Below are 17,500 nucleotides of genomic sequence, written 5' to 3'. Positions count from 1 at the left end.
TAAAAAAAAATAAGACAATGGGCACAAATGGTTTCTTATCTTTTCTTCAAGTGAGTTCAAGATATTTCCAAACACATACACTATATCAAGACTTCCACTGGCAAGGAACACCAGTATGTAAATGTTATGCATAGATCAATGTAAATAGTCTGAACTGTGGAAATAGTGGATAGCAAGTTTAGTCTGGAAATGTCTTTCTATACTTAGTAGTCTTAATTAAGGTTGAAGATTTATTATCTGTATATAAGCCATATGTTTTCTTAAGCTTAAAGAGTACATTCAAATAAATAAAATTGTACATTTCCAGTAGAGTAGTTTTTTCATCATATATTTTTTTTATTTCAAGGAATACAGCTAAAAGCCTAGGAAAATGTGGTTTGCAATTGACATGGACATGATTTCTGTAACTGTCTGAAGTACATAGTTACAATGTTTTATCAGATAAAAACTGCATTAATTTATTACAGAGAATTCTCAACACTATATTACAAGGTCTTTACTTATGGTGCGTAGTACATGTCACTTGAAGTGAAATGCACAGTTTTTCCTTTGGAATATAAATATCAAAGACATCAGTAAAAGATTATTGAATATATTTTCTTTTCCAGGTGCCAGTTCCACAGATTCAGAGAGTGAAAGTTTAGTTTTCAAATCAAAATCTGGAGCTATGCCACAGTAAGTGTGCAAAGTAAAACCAATGCTGTTCAAATTTTCTTAATGAGGGGCACTGGAAAATCTTTGGTAGTTTTACATCTGAATAAGCATCTGGAGTGTATTTGTGTATGTCTTGTCTTTTCTAATCTCATGTGATATGAGACTTTATTAATGTGTTTATTCTCTGAGAAGTCTACCCTTACTGACAACTCATGTAGCTAATCAACTTTTCATATTTAGAAGTAATTTCTGTTAATCAAATCTTTGTTTGGAACCACCTAGCCATGTGCCTCCAGAGAAATATGCAGAGGTCTAGAATCAAAGAAACAAAATATATTTAAGTTTTTATCTTTTAAGAGTACTTTTTACTATGAAAGCATAAATTAGCCCAAGATTGTGTTCTACTCAAGCTTTCTCTAGCGCTGATCTTTTTACTGATAATCAGATATATAACTGCCTTATAGTCAAAATAAAAATGTAAGACGGTTACACAGATATGAGTATGTAATCAGCACCAGTTTGAATAAAAGTATTGAAGATGCAGAAAATACAAGTTGGTTTAGTTGTTACTAAGTAACATATTCTGATTTCATATTTACAAAGTTGTCTGATGTTGTTTGTTTGTTTGTTTGTTTTCTGCAGGGCCCAAAAGAAAACCACTTCTGTTTCTTTGACAATAGGACCTTCTTCACCAAAGTCTGGAGTCACCACAGCTGTAATTCAACCTATCTCTGTGCCCAGTCAGCAGGTATTTTTAGACACTTTTTTTTTTAATTAGAAGTATTTAAAAAATTATTTCAAAATTTGTAAGTCCTGAAAAACTCTGTCAATTCAATGAATGATACCACTGAACTGTAAACTTATGTTATTCTCTTAAGAATTACGATTTTTAAAAGTCAGATAGTTGTCTTGTGAATGTGGCATAAAAGTAAATATACATATGGACTGTTATGCAGCATGTATCACTACAGAATGTGAGCAGCTGACATCTGGTGATGATGAAAATTACAGAGGATATCATTTAATAGTGACTCATTTAAATCGCAAATGAATGTAACTTGATTATTAAATTAAATACTACTATCATTTCTCTGTGCCTTTTAGAGAAGAAATTGGAAAATCCATGTTCTTTAGTTTATGGTATATTTTAATGATACTGTGGATGACCTAGAGGTTTACATGTAAATCAGTAAATGCAAATAAAAAAAATCGCTGTTAGACTGCACATGTTAAAATTACTTTCTCTTTCTTTGATTAAACTAGATAAGGTTTTAGGTACCCTGATTTATTTATTACAACGTCAGTTGAGGGATGTAATAACAGGAGACACAAAAACATTTTGGTGCAAAGGACTTATATGAATGATATTAAGAAGAATAAAACACACAAATACTTCAAGGCAAAGACACTTGGGTACAAAGTTCTCATTGGAAATACAGAAACATATTGATATCAGAAATACAACAGAGAGAAATAGTGATGTCATTCAAGTGTGCTATAATAAGAACACCGTAATAAGACTGTGCATTTGAGAATTTTTTATTATTGCATAAGTATATGCAGGTCATATTATTCAAAGCATCATTCTTTGCATTCTTACAGTATTGCATTTCTTTGCAGGTCCAAAGTCCTACTTCATACCTGCATCGTCTGGATGGATCTAAGCCTATCAATTCTGCACCTATATTTACAAAGGTATTTTTTTTCCATCATTATTTTTATATCATACTCATATAGTCCAGAAGGAAATATCAAAAACTATATCCTAAAACAGGAGTTTTTGCTCACATTAAATTTTTGTACAATTTTCACTAGGTGGGTCCTTTTTGGTATTAATGACCCTAAAAAATACATTTCTGCTGCCACAATGAAGTTTGTATGCCTCTACCCTGTTAAAATCACTAGAAGAATTACATGAATATTCTGTATGGGTTTGCCTTATGCCCATGACTGTTCTCCATTGAGAAATTTTGTAAAGTCAAATGAGGTAGTCACCAGTTGCACATCATAATAATGATATAGCGTCATTCACAACATTTATTTAGCTGACAGAACAAATAATGAAGACAATTACTGTTCTTTGTTTTAGGAAAAAAAAAATCCACCCAGTTATGTTAATTAAAAAATAAATAAATCAGATATTCTTCATTGGGGTATCTTGTAAAATATAAAACGTGGACTGGCTAGATGGGAATTTTTTATTCAGTAATTCTTAAGTAATTATTTAAGTCAATATTTATTTTTACATTCATCCTGAATCAAACTTTAGAATTAGGAATTGGGTAGGAAAACATAACAACAAAAAGATCAGCTTATTTCCCTGATCTCTAAGATGCAACTTCAATCGAAAACACGCTTTTAATTGTACCCTTAGACCATCCTTTCCACAGCAGGAACTATTTGTTAAAGTTTTAAAGTTGAAATTTAAAATAAATAAATGAATAAATAAAAATTCTCTGTTTATTACTTCATAAAAACAATTTGACTGAAAGTTAATGTGGAACAGCAATTATTTTGCCTAAAATAAATATAAGCCCTGTTCCGAACTGGCCATCTTGGATTCATCATATCCCTTTCTCATGGCAGGAAAGGTCTGATTCTATTCCTTGGAGTTCTGCGCATATAACTGCAGTTACCTCAAGAGAGTGAATAAAGGAATTAGAGAATGTGGTTGCTGCAAGGTCAGCAGGCAGGCAACATCTTAGTAAGAATAGGAAATAGAAGAAGCCTAGCCCACTCTCAGAAACTACCAAAAACCCCCCTCTTTCCTCCCAGTCCTCAGGTCTCTTGTCTCTGAAATCCAATATTAAATGGTTTAAACCAAAATCACTTTTCTTACAGAATGAAAAAACATATGTAAACAACAAAAAATATACTCATCCAGCTTCCTGACACAAATTTCTTTCTATATAAATTTCAGGGAACAACTCAAAAAAATTAGTTGTCCACGTTACAAAATTCTTATGAATTTGATTAAACAGAGATCTATGAATAGTAACTAGCAATAATTCTGAGGTTAGACCAAAGTTCAAATGCTTTGCTGCACCACCAAGACCTAAAACTATATTAATAAACTAGAAAGGGAGTAAGACAGACTGCTTTATAATCTGCAGATAGATAACAAAGGCAAAAATAGTGACTGTCTCCCATCAACTCTGTTACTTAAAATAGTGGTTCTCCTTTCTCATTGTGATCTCCATTATAGATCTGCATTTTCTTTCATACATATGTAAGAATTTATTACAGCCATAATGTTGCTTCAGAAGGTGCACATACACATGCTAATATATCCTAATCTTATTTGTGTCATTTGATTTTGCTTGGATGGCTATAAATAGCTCAAAAGAAAAGCAATTCTGTTCTAGAGGCTGACCTGAAAGCAGCAAAGCTGCTTTCTCAAACCAAGTCAATCAATGTGTGCATTGATTAGCTGCAGAATTTTATTTATTTATTTATTTTGTGGATAAAGAATGAAAGATGAGACCGTAACTGCCTGCTTCTTGTGGTATGAGGAATTAAATACTTATGCACCTTCTCTATCTTTAGTCATGTTAAGAATGTATTTGAAAAAACTTATTTAGTCAAATGTAATCAGAGTGAAAGCAATTCTCATAGAACTATTGCAAAAAATAAAATGAGAAATAAAGTTGAAATACAAAGGGAAGAAAATATTTTTATTTAATGTAAAATACTGCTGGTTCATTTGAATTATGATTGTTTTATTTCAGGAGCTACAAAACTCCACAGCCTCTGAAGGACAGGTAGTGGTGTTGGAATGCAGGGTCAGAGGACCCCCTCCCATTCATGTTAAGTGGTTTCGACAGGGCATTGAAATTCAAGATTCTCCAGACTTCAGAATTCTCCAAAAAAGTAAGACAATAATCTGAGGGGGCTACTTTTAATATGAGGCAGGTTTAGGGGGGTGGAATTATCATGAAATTAGTCTATCAGGACTGAGTTTTGGATAGAGTCCTCTCTTCCTCACATTATAATGGTTAATGGCTAGTAGTAATAATTGAACTATAGCTACCAGCAGACCATTTAGTCATACATATTTTGAAATGTGTCTGCAAAGGTTTTATACTTGCTTACAAAATTTTAGTATATGTTCATCCAATATATTGGATGTTGGATGTTATAATAATATGTTGTTTATTATTGTAATTTCTAACTCCATTTTTCTTGTTTGTTTCCCCTTCTTGTGATGTGATATGCAGAGCCACGATCTGCAACTGAACCTGGTAAGAGTCATATGAAAAAATAATCTCTTGATTCACTAGCTCTTTGAGTTTGTATTCAAGCTGTAAATAGAAAAATGTTTCTGCTGAGCACTGGTAATATGAAACCCCCTTAAAGACAATGTTTCTTTATCACACCTTCCATACTCTACGCTGTGCTTTAAAGCAATTCCTTTATTAGTTAAACAGTAAATTCCTTTTAGACCAGCCAGGAGAGCCCCACAGCCTAAACTCTGAAGCAAACTTTATTCTTAGAAAATGAGCAATTTGCATGCTCTTGAGGAGGGAAAAAAATCCCACAAAATTCCATTACCCAAATTGTACTCAGAAGAGTTTCATAACACCCAACCACTAAATGCTAGTTTTGCCAATCTAGCTTTACAGAAATGAGCTGTCTTAGATGCAAGTAAAATCTGACCCTCCAAAAGAAAGGCACATTGATTTTTTGAAGCCGATTTGCAAGATAACTCCTATATTTCAGCAAACAAAAAGTCTTCTTCCAACTACAGGTTTAGTCTGGCTGCTGTTTGCCCTTATGTGCTGTCTTAGTTTCTTTAATAATAAGTGGATGCTGAAAGGCTGAGAATGCTTGATCTTTGCATTAATGTTTCTAAGTCAATCAACAGGTGGAAGGAAGGCAGTGGTAGGGTCTGAGCCTGGCTTTAAGAGGGTGGCTAGTTGTGCTTGAATATGCTTGGATTTAGAAGGAGATTTTATCACGGAAAAGAAGGATAAAACAGAAAAGTTCTCTGAGATCTGGGTATTCCCAAAGAGTGTCATTGAACTGAAGAACATTTGCAATGTGGGCATGGCCTGAACTTTGAGGAGCTGCATTGACAGTCTTTGACTGCAGGGCTTAGCAGCAGAATATTTTGTAAAGCAGCAGTGTGACTGTGAGATATGGACTAAGGAACAGCAGTGAAGGGTTAATCCTAGAAGAAATGTAGTTTTCTCTTAGTTTTCATGGAATGGAGAGAAGGGGAGGGGGGGGGGGGGAGAGAGGAAGAGGAAATCTTCTGCTTTTCTTTCTCAGTTATTCACTAATTTTCTTACCGTTTCACAAAATTATTTCCCTGTAGTACGTATTTTATTTGATGGCCATAATACATATATACAAATATGCACGCACATGTGCACATGCACACTTTATTCTGAGTTAATAGTACAAGTTGTGATGTGTAGTAATACCCCCACTGGTAACAGCTGATGCCCAGAATACATGTGTCTGAATCATTTGATTTTATGGAGGCTTGAAATGTGAGCCATCTGAAGGACAAAGTGTTGGAAAATCAAATTAACTTCTAATGAGGAATTAAAACACGTCTGAGTGTTAACAGACGTAGACTGTTGGTAGTTTATAGTCATAGCCCAAACTTTAAGGCTAAAAATTAAGGCTAAGTTACAGTGCAAAACTGTTTTAGGAGAGTTTCAATATCATATCAAGCCTTTAGATATGAAAAGTAACAAGGACAATAGATTTGTGTTACTGTATGTTCAATTCTGTATCACTCCTGGAACGTTCTCTCAGAATATATGTCAGGACATAAGCCAGAATATATGTCAGGACATAAGCCTCCCAAGTTAGCTGTTTTCTTTAATTTTTTTTTTAAAATATATAATTGGGTTGATTCTTTTCCCCTTCCCAGAGAAACATATTTCCTGTTCAAGTAACGGCATCTTTAAGATCTGCTTTTCTAGATTTAATCTACTACTGTTACGAGAATAGTAATCATTATTACTATTACTAGTATTATTACTACATTATTGCTATTACTACTACATTATTACTACTATATTACTTTGTAGCAGTGAGTGAGATGTGAGTGAGCAGTGAGTGAGAATACATCTCACTCACTGCTACAAAGAGCTTCTTTTCTGTAGAATCACATGGACTATATACACACTCTCCTCTAACATGACAGAAAGTATGAAGTCTGCAATTTACTAGTTTGTTGTTTTTCTTTTTGTTGCTGTTTGTTTTTTATTTTTTTCCTTGTAATATCTAATCTGAAACTCTTTTGGCAGACTTTGGTTTGGTGTTCTGTTCTCTCTGAATTCATTGAACTAAGTGCTATATCTGTTGGACTTGCTGTGCACTGTATACTGTGTGTATACTAGCAAACTTTTTTTTTTCATTCTGTGCTGAGACGGTTCCTACTAAGCCCCACTAAATAATGTGCAATGTCTTACTTGCCCCAATATCATTGACAGTGCACTCATCAGCTTATGTGTATAGAAATTGACTCAGTGCATGCAATGGTAATGTAAATTAATAAAGTTTGGGCAAAATGTAAACATTTCCTTATGATGTAAATGACAAGCATTGTTTTGTATTATAAGCAATTTACAGTGTTTTGTAGAATGTCATGAAGAGTCTTGGAATTTCTACAACAGGAAGCTGGGTGGGTTTCAGCAGATAGGTACAGCACTGGTTTATGACACAATTCACATTCTAAGAAGCCAGACAAAACAATACCTGCAGAGGAAATCTCCCGTTAACAGACAAACTACTGCTTCTTACTGCAGATGTGAGAATGTGCATAAGACTAAGAAGGGAAATCAACATGCCTATACTAGAAAAGTATTGATAATTTTGAGAGAGAGACATAATTTCTAAAATTATTTCCAAGTGCACATCTGTGGAATTTTACATAAATTGTAACAAGTCATAGTGGAACTTTAATTGCTGGTTGTGAACTAAATGTTAGCTGTCAATACACATTTTACAGCACTCAGAAACATTGGTTATCCTTTGTTAGGTTGATATTAATAATTTAAAAGAAAAATGTTCCATGAACTCTCACAGATAAGAAATTAAGAAGCAAGAGGGTTTTTTCTTGCTACTTTTTTTTTTTTTTTTGGTACATTCTATCTACCCTAATGCGTTTTGCACTCCTCTTTCTGTCTAGACAGAAATCAGTTTGCATCACAAATCTCTCCAGACTGGTTCATGAATTAATAGTTAGTCGGATGACTTAAAGCCAGCATCACAGATTGTAGCATTACCTGCTCTGTACTTCTTTCTTTGACATTTTGACTCCATCCTGACTGAATCCTTCGGAGAACAGACTGCCTGAGAATGAAAAATCCTATGGAGTCATTTGCCAGCTGTTGATATTTGGACCATTACTCAGCTGTCTGGAGTCAGCCACAAACTGTCTTGAATTACATTAAAACAATTGTCTGATGGCATGTAAGAAGAAAACTATATGAAGTAATTTTTCTTAAATTGCCAGGGAATTGCCACATATACGTGCTTTTTTTTTTTTTTTTCCTTCCTTAAACACAGGACACAGTCCTGTGTATGTTCACCAAAAACATCTCAGTAATCATCACTTCTCTTGGGTTGTGCTTTCTTGTTGTACTGACTGTCTGGCTGCTGTGTCCCAAGGTTCCAACTCTAATAACTCAGCCTCTTTCCTTCTGCATAATGTTCAAAACTGAAAATATACAGGGAAATCGTTACTGTCCCCTCGCCCCCCCTCCCCCTCCCAAGAAAATGAGCTTTCTGATAGATGACAAAATATTAAATACAAGAGCTTCAGTAGGTCAGGGTGTGTGTAGGATCCCTGCATACTTTAGCAGAAACAAGGGAGCTGTGACTCAGAATCTGGTTGCCTCTTTTACTGCTGAGGAGCAAAGAAGTGCTTGAAGACAGCAATCTCACAGTTGTAAATAAGGTACAAATCAAGGTTCCAAATGAAGAGAAAAGCTGAAAATAATCTACAGTTATTCTTCTTGAAAGGTGAATGGTCTGATCAACTGACGTGCTGTTGTTTATCAAGTATATTTTCAATTCTACTCTACTCTTGCAAGGTACCTACAGAATCCTGTCAGCAATCCCATCTTCAGTCTGACTGCCCCAGCTGCTCTTGCTATTTGGTACTTCCAAATCCAACGTAACCCCCTGATGTTTTTTGTACTATGCAATTTAAAAACAATTTCTGCTGTGCCTCTTGAATTGTAAATCTGTAAGGCTTATTGGGGTTCTTTCGTTTTCACCGTTCTGTTGCTAGATGCATTCATTTCAGTATCTATCTGACAACTTCAAATTAGGTGGCTTAAGTATCTACAGCAATGTATCTGACTTTGTATAAGCTTTAGCATAAACTTATCCTTGACACTTACATGTACACTGGCTTCATTTCTCCTCAGCCCTGAACACTGACTTAGAGACTGAAGTCCATGGTGCCAATAGCAGTATTCGACTTTATTGTACCTGAATTAGCTAGGTAACAGCCATTATTGGTATTGACTACATAAGCTGTAAACTAGGTTCTCTGCCCTAAAACTACATTGATTTGCTCACCAGCACAGTTGCTGTTGTTCAGGTTTTTTTCTTGGCATTTTGTAAGTGCAGTTTGAGAGATCTTCAAATATAGTCAGATTTGTGCAGTAGATTTATATATCTTTCAAAAATTTGGCCTTCCACTTCATGAGTGGCATAAAGTATATTAAATAAGCCAGAACTGCTGCCTGGCCAATGTAATGTTATGGGCAATAGTGATCATCAGAAATAGGTAACTTTTTCATTGTTTGTGTTGTTAAAAGTTAAGGGTGTCTTCAGGGCTGAGATACTACCCTCTGGTATGCTACTCCACATGTTCAGTTCTTCTCTATTTCCACATCTCCATTCTCTATATCTATAAGATGCACAGACACCTAAAAAGAGTTAACTGATAGGCATATTGCTTTGCAGTTAGACATCTGATGGCTGGAGTTAAAGAGGGAGAATTAGAGACAGGTTTTCTACAAGGTAAGATGGCCAGGCTTGGTTGGATTTCGAAGAGAAAACCACCACTGTGACAATCCACTGTCTTTACAGAAGGAAACTCAGGGATTTGAACCTGTATGGACAGAAACAGCTCTGTTCATTGCACCACAATACACAGCTACTAGTAAAAGACCCTACTTGTTTCCCAGGACTATATATAGACTAATAGGAAGCTAATGATCACAATTGGAGATGAAGGTGCAGATATGAGAAATACTCTACCTTTCATATGATACACAGAAACATTCTGAAATAAACACATCATCAGTGACAAAATCTGTTCAAATGCAACAGGTTTCTGGAGTTCAGTCTTAGCAAAGATTCTTCTTCCTAATGGATTCATGAACCATAAAGGGAAGGGATTACTTGGTAAAATGTAATCTTTCTTTCTAAATAACTGACAAAATAGTCAAGTACTTGCATGCCTAAGCATTTTACATGTTTCAGTGAACAGAGTGCTTTTGTATTCATTTAGTCAAGTGTTAAATATGTTTTAAGGCCCTGAGAACAGCATTTCAGAGCTGCTTTCTGGAACACATTTTTGAGATGAAATTATTTGTCAGCTGATGATTACCGGGAAGTAGAACAGACATTATTTACTTCAGATCATCAGATTCTACTCAGCACAGCAGCAGAAAGAAAACTAATTACATAAGTCAGGACCTAGAACTGGAAAAACACTCAGAGCATTATGCATCCACATAATGTTATAGAATTTTTTAAAGAATATTTATTTTGTCAAACTAGTGCTTTATTTCTATATTTTCCACAGTGGTAAGCCTTTTAGCAAGGACCTGGAGGTCAGCGATTCTTGATTTGGGGATGGAGGCAAAGTGTCTAAAGACAATGGCATTGTCGCTCTTACATGCTTTTAGCCTAAGCTACCTTTTGATTAGTTGTTCCCCCTCCCCCTCCCTAATGTTTCATTTTAGCTGGTTTTCTCATCATTGATCACAAATGTGTTTTAGCTTGCTCATTCAGCTAGGAAGACTGAGTTTTAAGTTTTCGTTATTTTCATTACCAATTTAATGTCAGTTTCTCTCACAAGTATTTCTGCAGTTTACCGTGTATAATTCTCAAATATACTGCTTTGGTAAACAAACCATTGGAATTCTTTCATCACTGAAGACCAGCTCTTCTCATGTGGTCATAACTGCAAAACTGAAGTAACAGTATGAATTAATTTGGCTGTGCAGAAAATAGAAATTCCATTGGTTATTATATTTTGTAGTACCTTTGCCCTCATTCAAAGAGCAGTTCTCAGCATGGTGGGAATTATTTTCCTTTGCAGACCTGAAATACCCAGCTTTCAGATTTCTGCTGCTCATTTAACAGGAAACCAGAATGTTGCACGGATCAGATTGCATCCCCAGAGCCACTTCGGTCCAGGAGTACACACGTGTGCTTAACAATATAGCTTAAACTGCTTACGACACACCAAGACTAAAAAAAGCTGATCTCAGTAGTTCAAAAACTAGCTTGTGCTACCCATTACTTTCCTGATAAGACCTTTCATGAGTCATTAATCTTCATCTGGGTCAGATAAGATCCAACGTGCTACATTATTACCAGACATGCCTCTTACAGCTACACAGAAACACAGAATGACTTCTCTGCGTTGCCAAAAAAAACCAAAACAAAAAAAAACAAAAAAAAAAAACATGTTCTGCAGTCTGAAAATCAGCTCTGTGCCAAATCTTTACTTAGTCATTCATTTTTAGCCCATTTCCAGCACACTAAGTTCTTGGATACATTGTCAAAAACATTGGAAAAAATCCATAATTTTTTTGTTAACTGTCTAAATGAGACACTGGTTTGTCCTTCCACAATGAAAAATAGGAAAGAAAACAACAACAACATCAAAAAGCTACAAAATATTTTCATTGTTTGATCTAAAATAAATGAGGCTAGTCTTACCGAGCATTTTCATATGAAAGTTAGTCATATGAGTCTCAAATATTTTACTGCACTTCTCAATTTTCTTTTATTAGCTATAGTCCACTGAATTTTTTGTAATATTTGGGATTCTATGTCCAATATGCCTTTAATGTAATTTTTTTCTTAACTAAATATAAGTCTGTTCAACTTTGAAATATATTTTATAATCTTTTTTTTATAATCTTCTATAATCACTTTTCTGTGATTGGTTTTGAGGGTTGAAAATGAGTTTAATTGAAAGAAACTCCTGGTTAGTTAAGGAAAGCTATGATGTAACAATGTCCAGGAGTAAGATTGTCTATGTATGTTGTGTAAATACTAACATTATTTAGATTAACTATATTTTGAACCTTTAAAAAAAGTTAGAATACACTTACAATTAAAGATAAAACAAAGTGACTTCTCTGAAGAATCTGGAAAAATTATACCTAGATAATTAAATATGTCTATAATAAATGAATGGAATGGACTTAGAAAATATTACTGTGAGACCTGACCCAAAATGTGAACCGCCCAGCTTTCATAGGAGTTTTTAGACTGGGGCAGGCATCATACAGGATGGCACTTTAGGGGAAAATGAAGAGATTTCAAACAGCTGCAGAATGTCTTTATCATGGAATTGTGAAGAATTTCAGGGGATGCTGTCTTGTCCTACGTTTTCCCATTCCTGTTTAGAGACAGAAATCATCTTCCCAAGCTTCATAGAAGGGACATACTTGGTGCATCCAGAGCTTTTAATTCTGGTCAGTTTCCTTAAAAAAGTTATTTGCAAGTGATGACAAAATACTTCCTGGCGTTACAAGGAATGGGATTTGAACTAAATTGTTCATTAAATACAGAAAATTCAAGGGAAAGAAGCAATGATATGATATTCATATTGGTGGCACTTACATAGATTCAAGAAGAGCTTGCAAGTATTAATTGTATGTGAAAACCAGTAAGTTGATTTGTACAAATAAGTAATTTTCCTGCATAAAAATGAAGATATTGTATGTGTAAAATGACTGTGCAGACTTGGGATTGCAAAATTATTGTTCAAGACAGGTCCCTTTTGAAGACTGAGTAAATTTACTTGATTCAGATACAAAGTAATTTACACTGAAGTCATGTCCTTTGGAAGGCCATTTCTTTGTGTAAGGAGCACTTTAACATGTCCTTATAACATGCAATGCAAAAACATTACATAGTTCTTTAAGTAGTTTATAATGTGGCTTATTTTTCTTTTTATTTCCAGAAGAGATATGTACCCTTGTAATTGCAGAAACTTTTCCTGAAGATTCAGGACTTTTCACATGCACAGCAACGAATGAACACGGTTCAGTAACAAGCAGTGCGCAACTAACTGTCTGCTCAGGTTTGTGACAAAAGGAAAGAGGAGGTTTTAATTATAGAGCTCAGATAATTAATTTATTTGTGAAGTTATTGGACTGCTTCTTTTGCAGAAAAGAGCCTCCATAAGACAGGAGTCCCTTTGGTAGATCTCCTTTTTAGTCTCTGAATCTTTCTACATTTCCCACAACATTGACTGTTATAATCTGAATATAAAAGTTGTTGCTGGGTGGGGGATGGGTGAATGTGATTTTGCTTATCCTCAGATAGCATGAGATTAATTCCTGGAGGTCTATTTCAAAAGTCCAACTACTAACAGAGAGAGTGAAGCACCTTCTCAGGCAGTAACAGCTGAATCAGCGTTACTTCTTTCTAGAGGATAGAGTTCCTCTAAAAAGAATACATGAAGAAAATAAATTAGCAAACACAAAGGCTGTTAGTCAAGCAGCTAGCATTTTGCTAATAAGATTAAAACACTGCCTACGTTTAAAAAAAAAATACATTGGGGGGAGGGGAGATGGACAGAAAGAAATTACCATATAATAACTGTAGCAAATAAATTGAAACCTTTAGGAAATTCATGAAACTAATTTTATGTGTACCTATCCCAGGCTTGTTACTCAGAAAATATGTATCTTGAGAAACCTTAACTGAATTCCGTTTGAGTCAAGGGATTATAGAGCTAAAAACTTGGCTTCTCCCAGTGCTACCATTGACACATACTGTCATCCTAGGATAGTCTCTGACATCTCTTTCTAACTTACATGTACATCATTGTAAAATGGGAGAGTGAGCTACCTGTCAATATTTGTATCAATATTTATAGATCATACTGTCAACCACAGATTGTCCGTCTAAAACAAACTGAATGTTTTTATTGGTTCACTTTCTAGTTTAATATTTTTATTTGTGTAAAATATATATTTTAAAGTGTCTGCCACAAACCTGGCAGATTTTTAAGCATTAGGCTTCTGGGACTAGATGGCAGCAAAGGCAAAATGAAAACAAATGATATTACACTACTGAATGTGGCATATGCATTTTGTAAAATAGAAAACTCTATTTGTGCTATGTTTAGTTTTGTAGTGTGTTTACATACAGACTGTTGTGCAATGAATTACCACAGCTGCCATTGTAAACACGCTATATATACATACATATTTCAGTGTTTTAGAATGATTTATGTTTAAATGATGCTACGACTCCAGGAAGAGGAAATACTGTTTCAGCCTCTGTCGCCCCATAGTACTTGGCCATGCCATCTCAGTTAGTGACTGTACTTCTGGAATAGTATGAGAGGTATCCATAAAGTTCTGTGTTGTGCATTTTGCATGAGGCAAAGTCAGAAAACAAATAGCCTATCGTGTATCTAATTCAGCATAAATTAACAACAGGTCTAGAAAAATATCTCCACAGAAGCAAAGCAATCTCACTTTTAACAGCCTTAAAGTACAGCATGCCTGTGCCCTGTGCTTTATTTATGACTTGTCAGAGAGACGTTCTTTTTGATTTCTTTTAGCCAACTCAGAAAGCTCCAGTCATGAATTGTTGACAAGGGAATCCAACAGTGATGATTTCCACCATTTTCCACCACTTCCTCCTGATGAAGTTAGCTCTCTTGAGCTTCCTCCTAAGAAACACACAGAGAACCACCAAGCAAATAATACTGAACTGAGATCTGGTATGGCAGCCCTTCAGCTAGAGCTCAGTTCGTCTGAGGAAAAAACAAATGGTATCCATCCCATTCATGGAGTAAATGGAGTGATCAACAGCAAGCCAAATGGTGATAAATCAGTCTCACCTCCAGCTGTCTTGCTTTCACCCGCAAAGGAGCCACCACCTGTGCTTGCCAAACCAAAACTGTGAGTATTTTGTTTTGTTTCATTTCTCTATAAACTTTTTATCTGTTGGAAGTAAATTTTTGCCTACACTAATTTACTGTTAGGCCAGTAATGGGCAAACTCTTGAACAATCTCCTTAATGCTTCTTATTGCTTTTATATCCCAAAGATTTGAATCCATAGTTCTTTCTCATAGTGCTATATGAAAGGGAAGTGTATTACATATACCAAATTCTATAGAAGTTTTTAAGGTAAAATCACAAAAAAGCAATAAGTATTACTGACAGTTGTTCCGTGCTTTTTGTCTTGGTCGCTTTATCTAAATGTCATAGTGGCCTGAGATTCTTGTATGCTGTTCCATTTTTAACAGTGGTTAGCCTTTTTTATTCTCACTACTCTTAGTTTTTATTTTTATTTTTGTAGTCAGTAGATATTCAGCTGTGTAATGGTTGTATTATTTCTTATTTTTACATGTAACATGTAACTCACTCTGCTGTCAGCTATTTTACAGTCATTCTTTTATAACTGAAAACCTGAAAATGAAAAGCCTCAAGGAAGGAATAAATATGTGGGGAAAAAATCAGTAATATATTTACCTTATGGTAGTAATGACTCCCTACTTATACAAGAGCAATTTTTATGCTTTTAATTTATAGCTTGATATTAGCACTGGGCAGATTCCACTTTTCCATCTCCCTCAAAGGCTTCTGCAGTGTGACAAAGGAATTGAAATGATATTTTATTTCACTTGAATTGATAATCAGAAGGGATCGTTAATTATATATATAAAAAAAAAAAAAATAAGAATAATGAAATAAGGTCCTCAGGCTTAGCAAGGTCACTTGCTGAATTATATGATTTCACAGGATAACTTACAAAATATAAAAATATTGTTCTTTTAGCAACCATATACTATATCTTCTAATCTTAAGTGCACAAAAATATATGCCTGAGGGAGCAAGCTGTCAGTGCTCCCTTTCTGCATTTATCACCTTTTTCTTTCTGTTGGCCTTTGTCATTGTAAGCAGTCAACACTGCAGAAGAGGAGGAGGAGTGGTAGAAATATAAAGAGAATAGTATATGGTGGTGATTACATTTCTGGGAGGGAGGTTGCTGAGCAAGGCAACCTGCAGATGATAGTATGTGATGTGGAGTGAGCCAGATGGTCCTTTATCCCTCACATCTGTTGCAAGACCCACTTGTGAAGGAAGGAGATAGCAGCACCAGCAGTAGTTAAAAGCAAGCTTCACCCCAGAGCTTTCCTTCTCAGAAGTAAGGTTGCCCTGGAAAGAGGAAAGAAAGCTGTGTAACAGACTTCCCATTATATAGCGTTCACTGCTACTTATGCAAAAATTGTTTTGTTTTTAAAAATACGGTGAAAATCACTGTCTAATTATTCACCAAAGAAAATGTATTGAACTTTATCTAGTAAATGAAAGCAAGAACAACTGATACGGTATCAACCAGAAGTAGATAGCCGTTACTTTAACCAAGTTGGAAATACTTCCAATTAGAACTGGTGATAAAATAATTTCTTGGTTCTTGAAGAACATAATCTTTATCTGAAAGAAGACAAAGCAGTTAGCGGTTTTAAAAAGAGTAAGTGTGGTGTAGATGCTTAGTTTGTAGACTGATACCATGACTTCTTTGGGCCAAGCTTCCAACTTCCATAGGACATTCAGGTGCAAGAGAACCTGGATTTTTGCTTCCAGTTAGTCATTAAGTCTTCCGTGGCTTTTTAGTGTTCAAGAGGAGATGTTGGAATGGCTAAGAAGGTAGATTCTGAAATTCTGAGAGGTGATATAAACACCAGCTTGATTAATTTTTGCAAGTCTAGTGAAATACTGCTGTCAGATAGGATACCTCTCTTTCAACTCATGATGTTAAAATTTTCATGTATCTTGTGCTATCCTTTCAAAAGTGTAACATGAAATATATGACGAAGTATAACTAGAAGAGGTTATGTTGTATTAGAAGATTACAGTCTTAGTTTGAATGAGCATTGAATGTGCACTTAGGAAGAGCAATATCCATTCTAGAGCAAATTTTGTAAACCAGGTATCCTTTGCAAAAATGTAAAGGGGAAAACTGCAGCATTGGGCTTTTACCTTTGCCTTGCCTTCACCTGAGCTTGGACCTGGAGCAGGTGTGTCCCAACCCTTTATCAGCAGTTCACTTAGTTAAACTGAAGACTGTAATACAGCCATATTAGTTCATTGCTAATGGAAGACTATGGACCAAACCTAGGAAGTTTATAATTTATCATGAGATTGTGGTTTATTCTGGAGGAGCAGATTAGTTTTTTGGTCTCTGCTGAGCTACAGCACTGCATGAGATTAAATTCATCTTTATTGACAGCAGTTCAAAGAGCTAATTTGGTGAAAATAGTTTAATTTGGTGAACCAAAGCTTGTAGAGAGTCAGTTAATAGATTCACTAGTGTGAGAGGAGACTTGAACTATTCTTTCAAAATCCAGATATATCAATACTGTATGAATATTTGCTGGTCTGTTATAATCTCCATGAAATTCTGTGTTCTGCTTCTAGAGTAGCAAAAGCAAAGCTCAGTTGTCTTTGTTGAACACTTTCACTTTGTGGTTTTTAAGCTCAGCATGCTTCTGGCATGGAATGAATTGCAGTCTAATCCAGGGGCTTGTGCAATCTCTTCTATCAGCTTCTCCCTGACTACTTGGAGTCCACAGTTCCACTTGCATGTGTTTAGGAATGA

General features: G+C 35.1%; 1 protein-coding gene across 22 annotated transcripts in view; it reads left to right on the top strand.

Moving 5' to 3' along the window:
• PALLD (palladin, cytoskeletal associated protein) overlaps positions 1–17,500 on the top strand; it is a 192,978-nt gene that overhangs the window by 63,690 nt on the left and 111,788 nt on the right. For all 22 annotated transcript variants that reach the window (XM_021271782.4, XM_021271781.4, XM_021271780.4 and 19 more), the window contains 7 exons: positions 609–675; positions 1,297–1,402; positions 2,275–2,349; positions 4,383–4,524; positions 4,872–4,895; positions 12,839–12,958; positions 14,453–14,795. In XM_021271782.4, the coding sequence (XP_021127457.4) occupies positions 609–675; positions 1,297–1,402; positions 2,275–2,349; positions 4,383–4,524; positions 4,872–4,895; positions 12,839–12,958; positions 14,453–14,795 (877 nt within the window). The remainder of the gene's footprint in view (positions 1–608; positions 676–1,296; positions 1,403–2,274; positions 2,350–4,382; positions 4,525–4,871; positions 4,896–12,838; positions 12,959–14,452; positions 14,796–17,500) is intronic.

Source organism: Anas platyrhynchos, chromosome 4 (assembly GCF_047663525.1).
Source record: "Anas platyrhynchos isolate ZD024472 breed Pekin duck chromosome 4, IASCAAS_PekinDuck_T2T, whole genome shotgun sequence".
Taxonomy (NCBI): Eukaryota; Metazoa; Chordata; class Aves; order Anseriformes; family Anatidae; genus Anas; species Anas platyrhynchos.
This window is presented reverse-complemented; position numbering and strand designations above follow the sequence as displayed.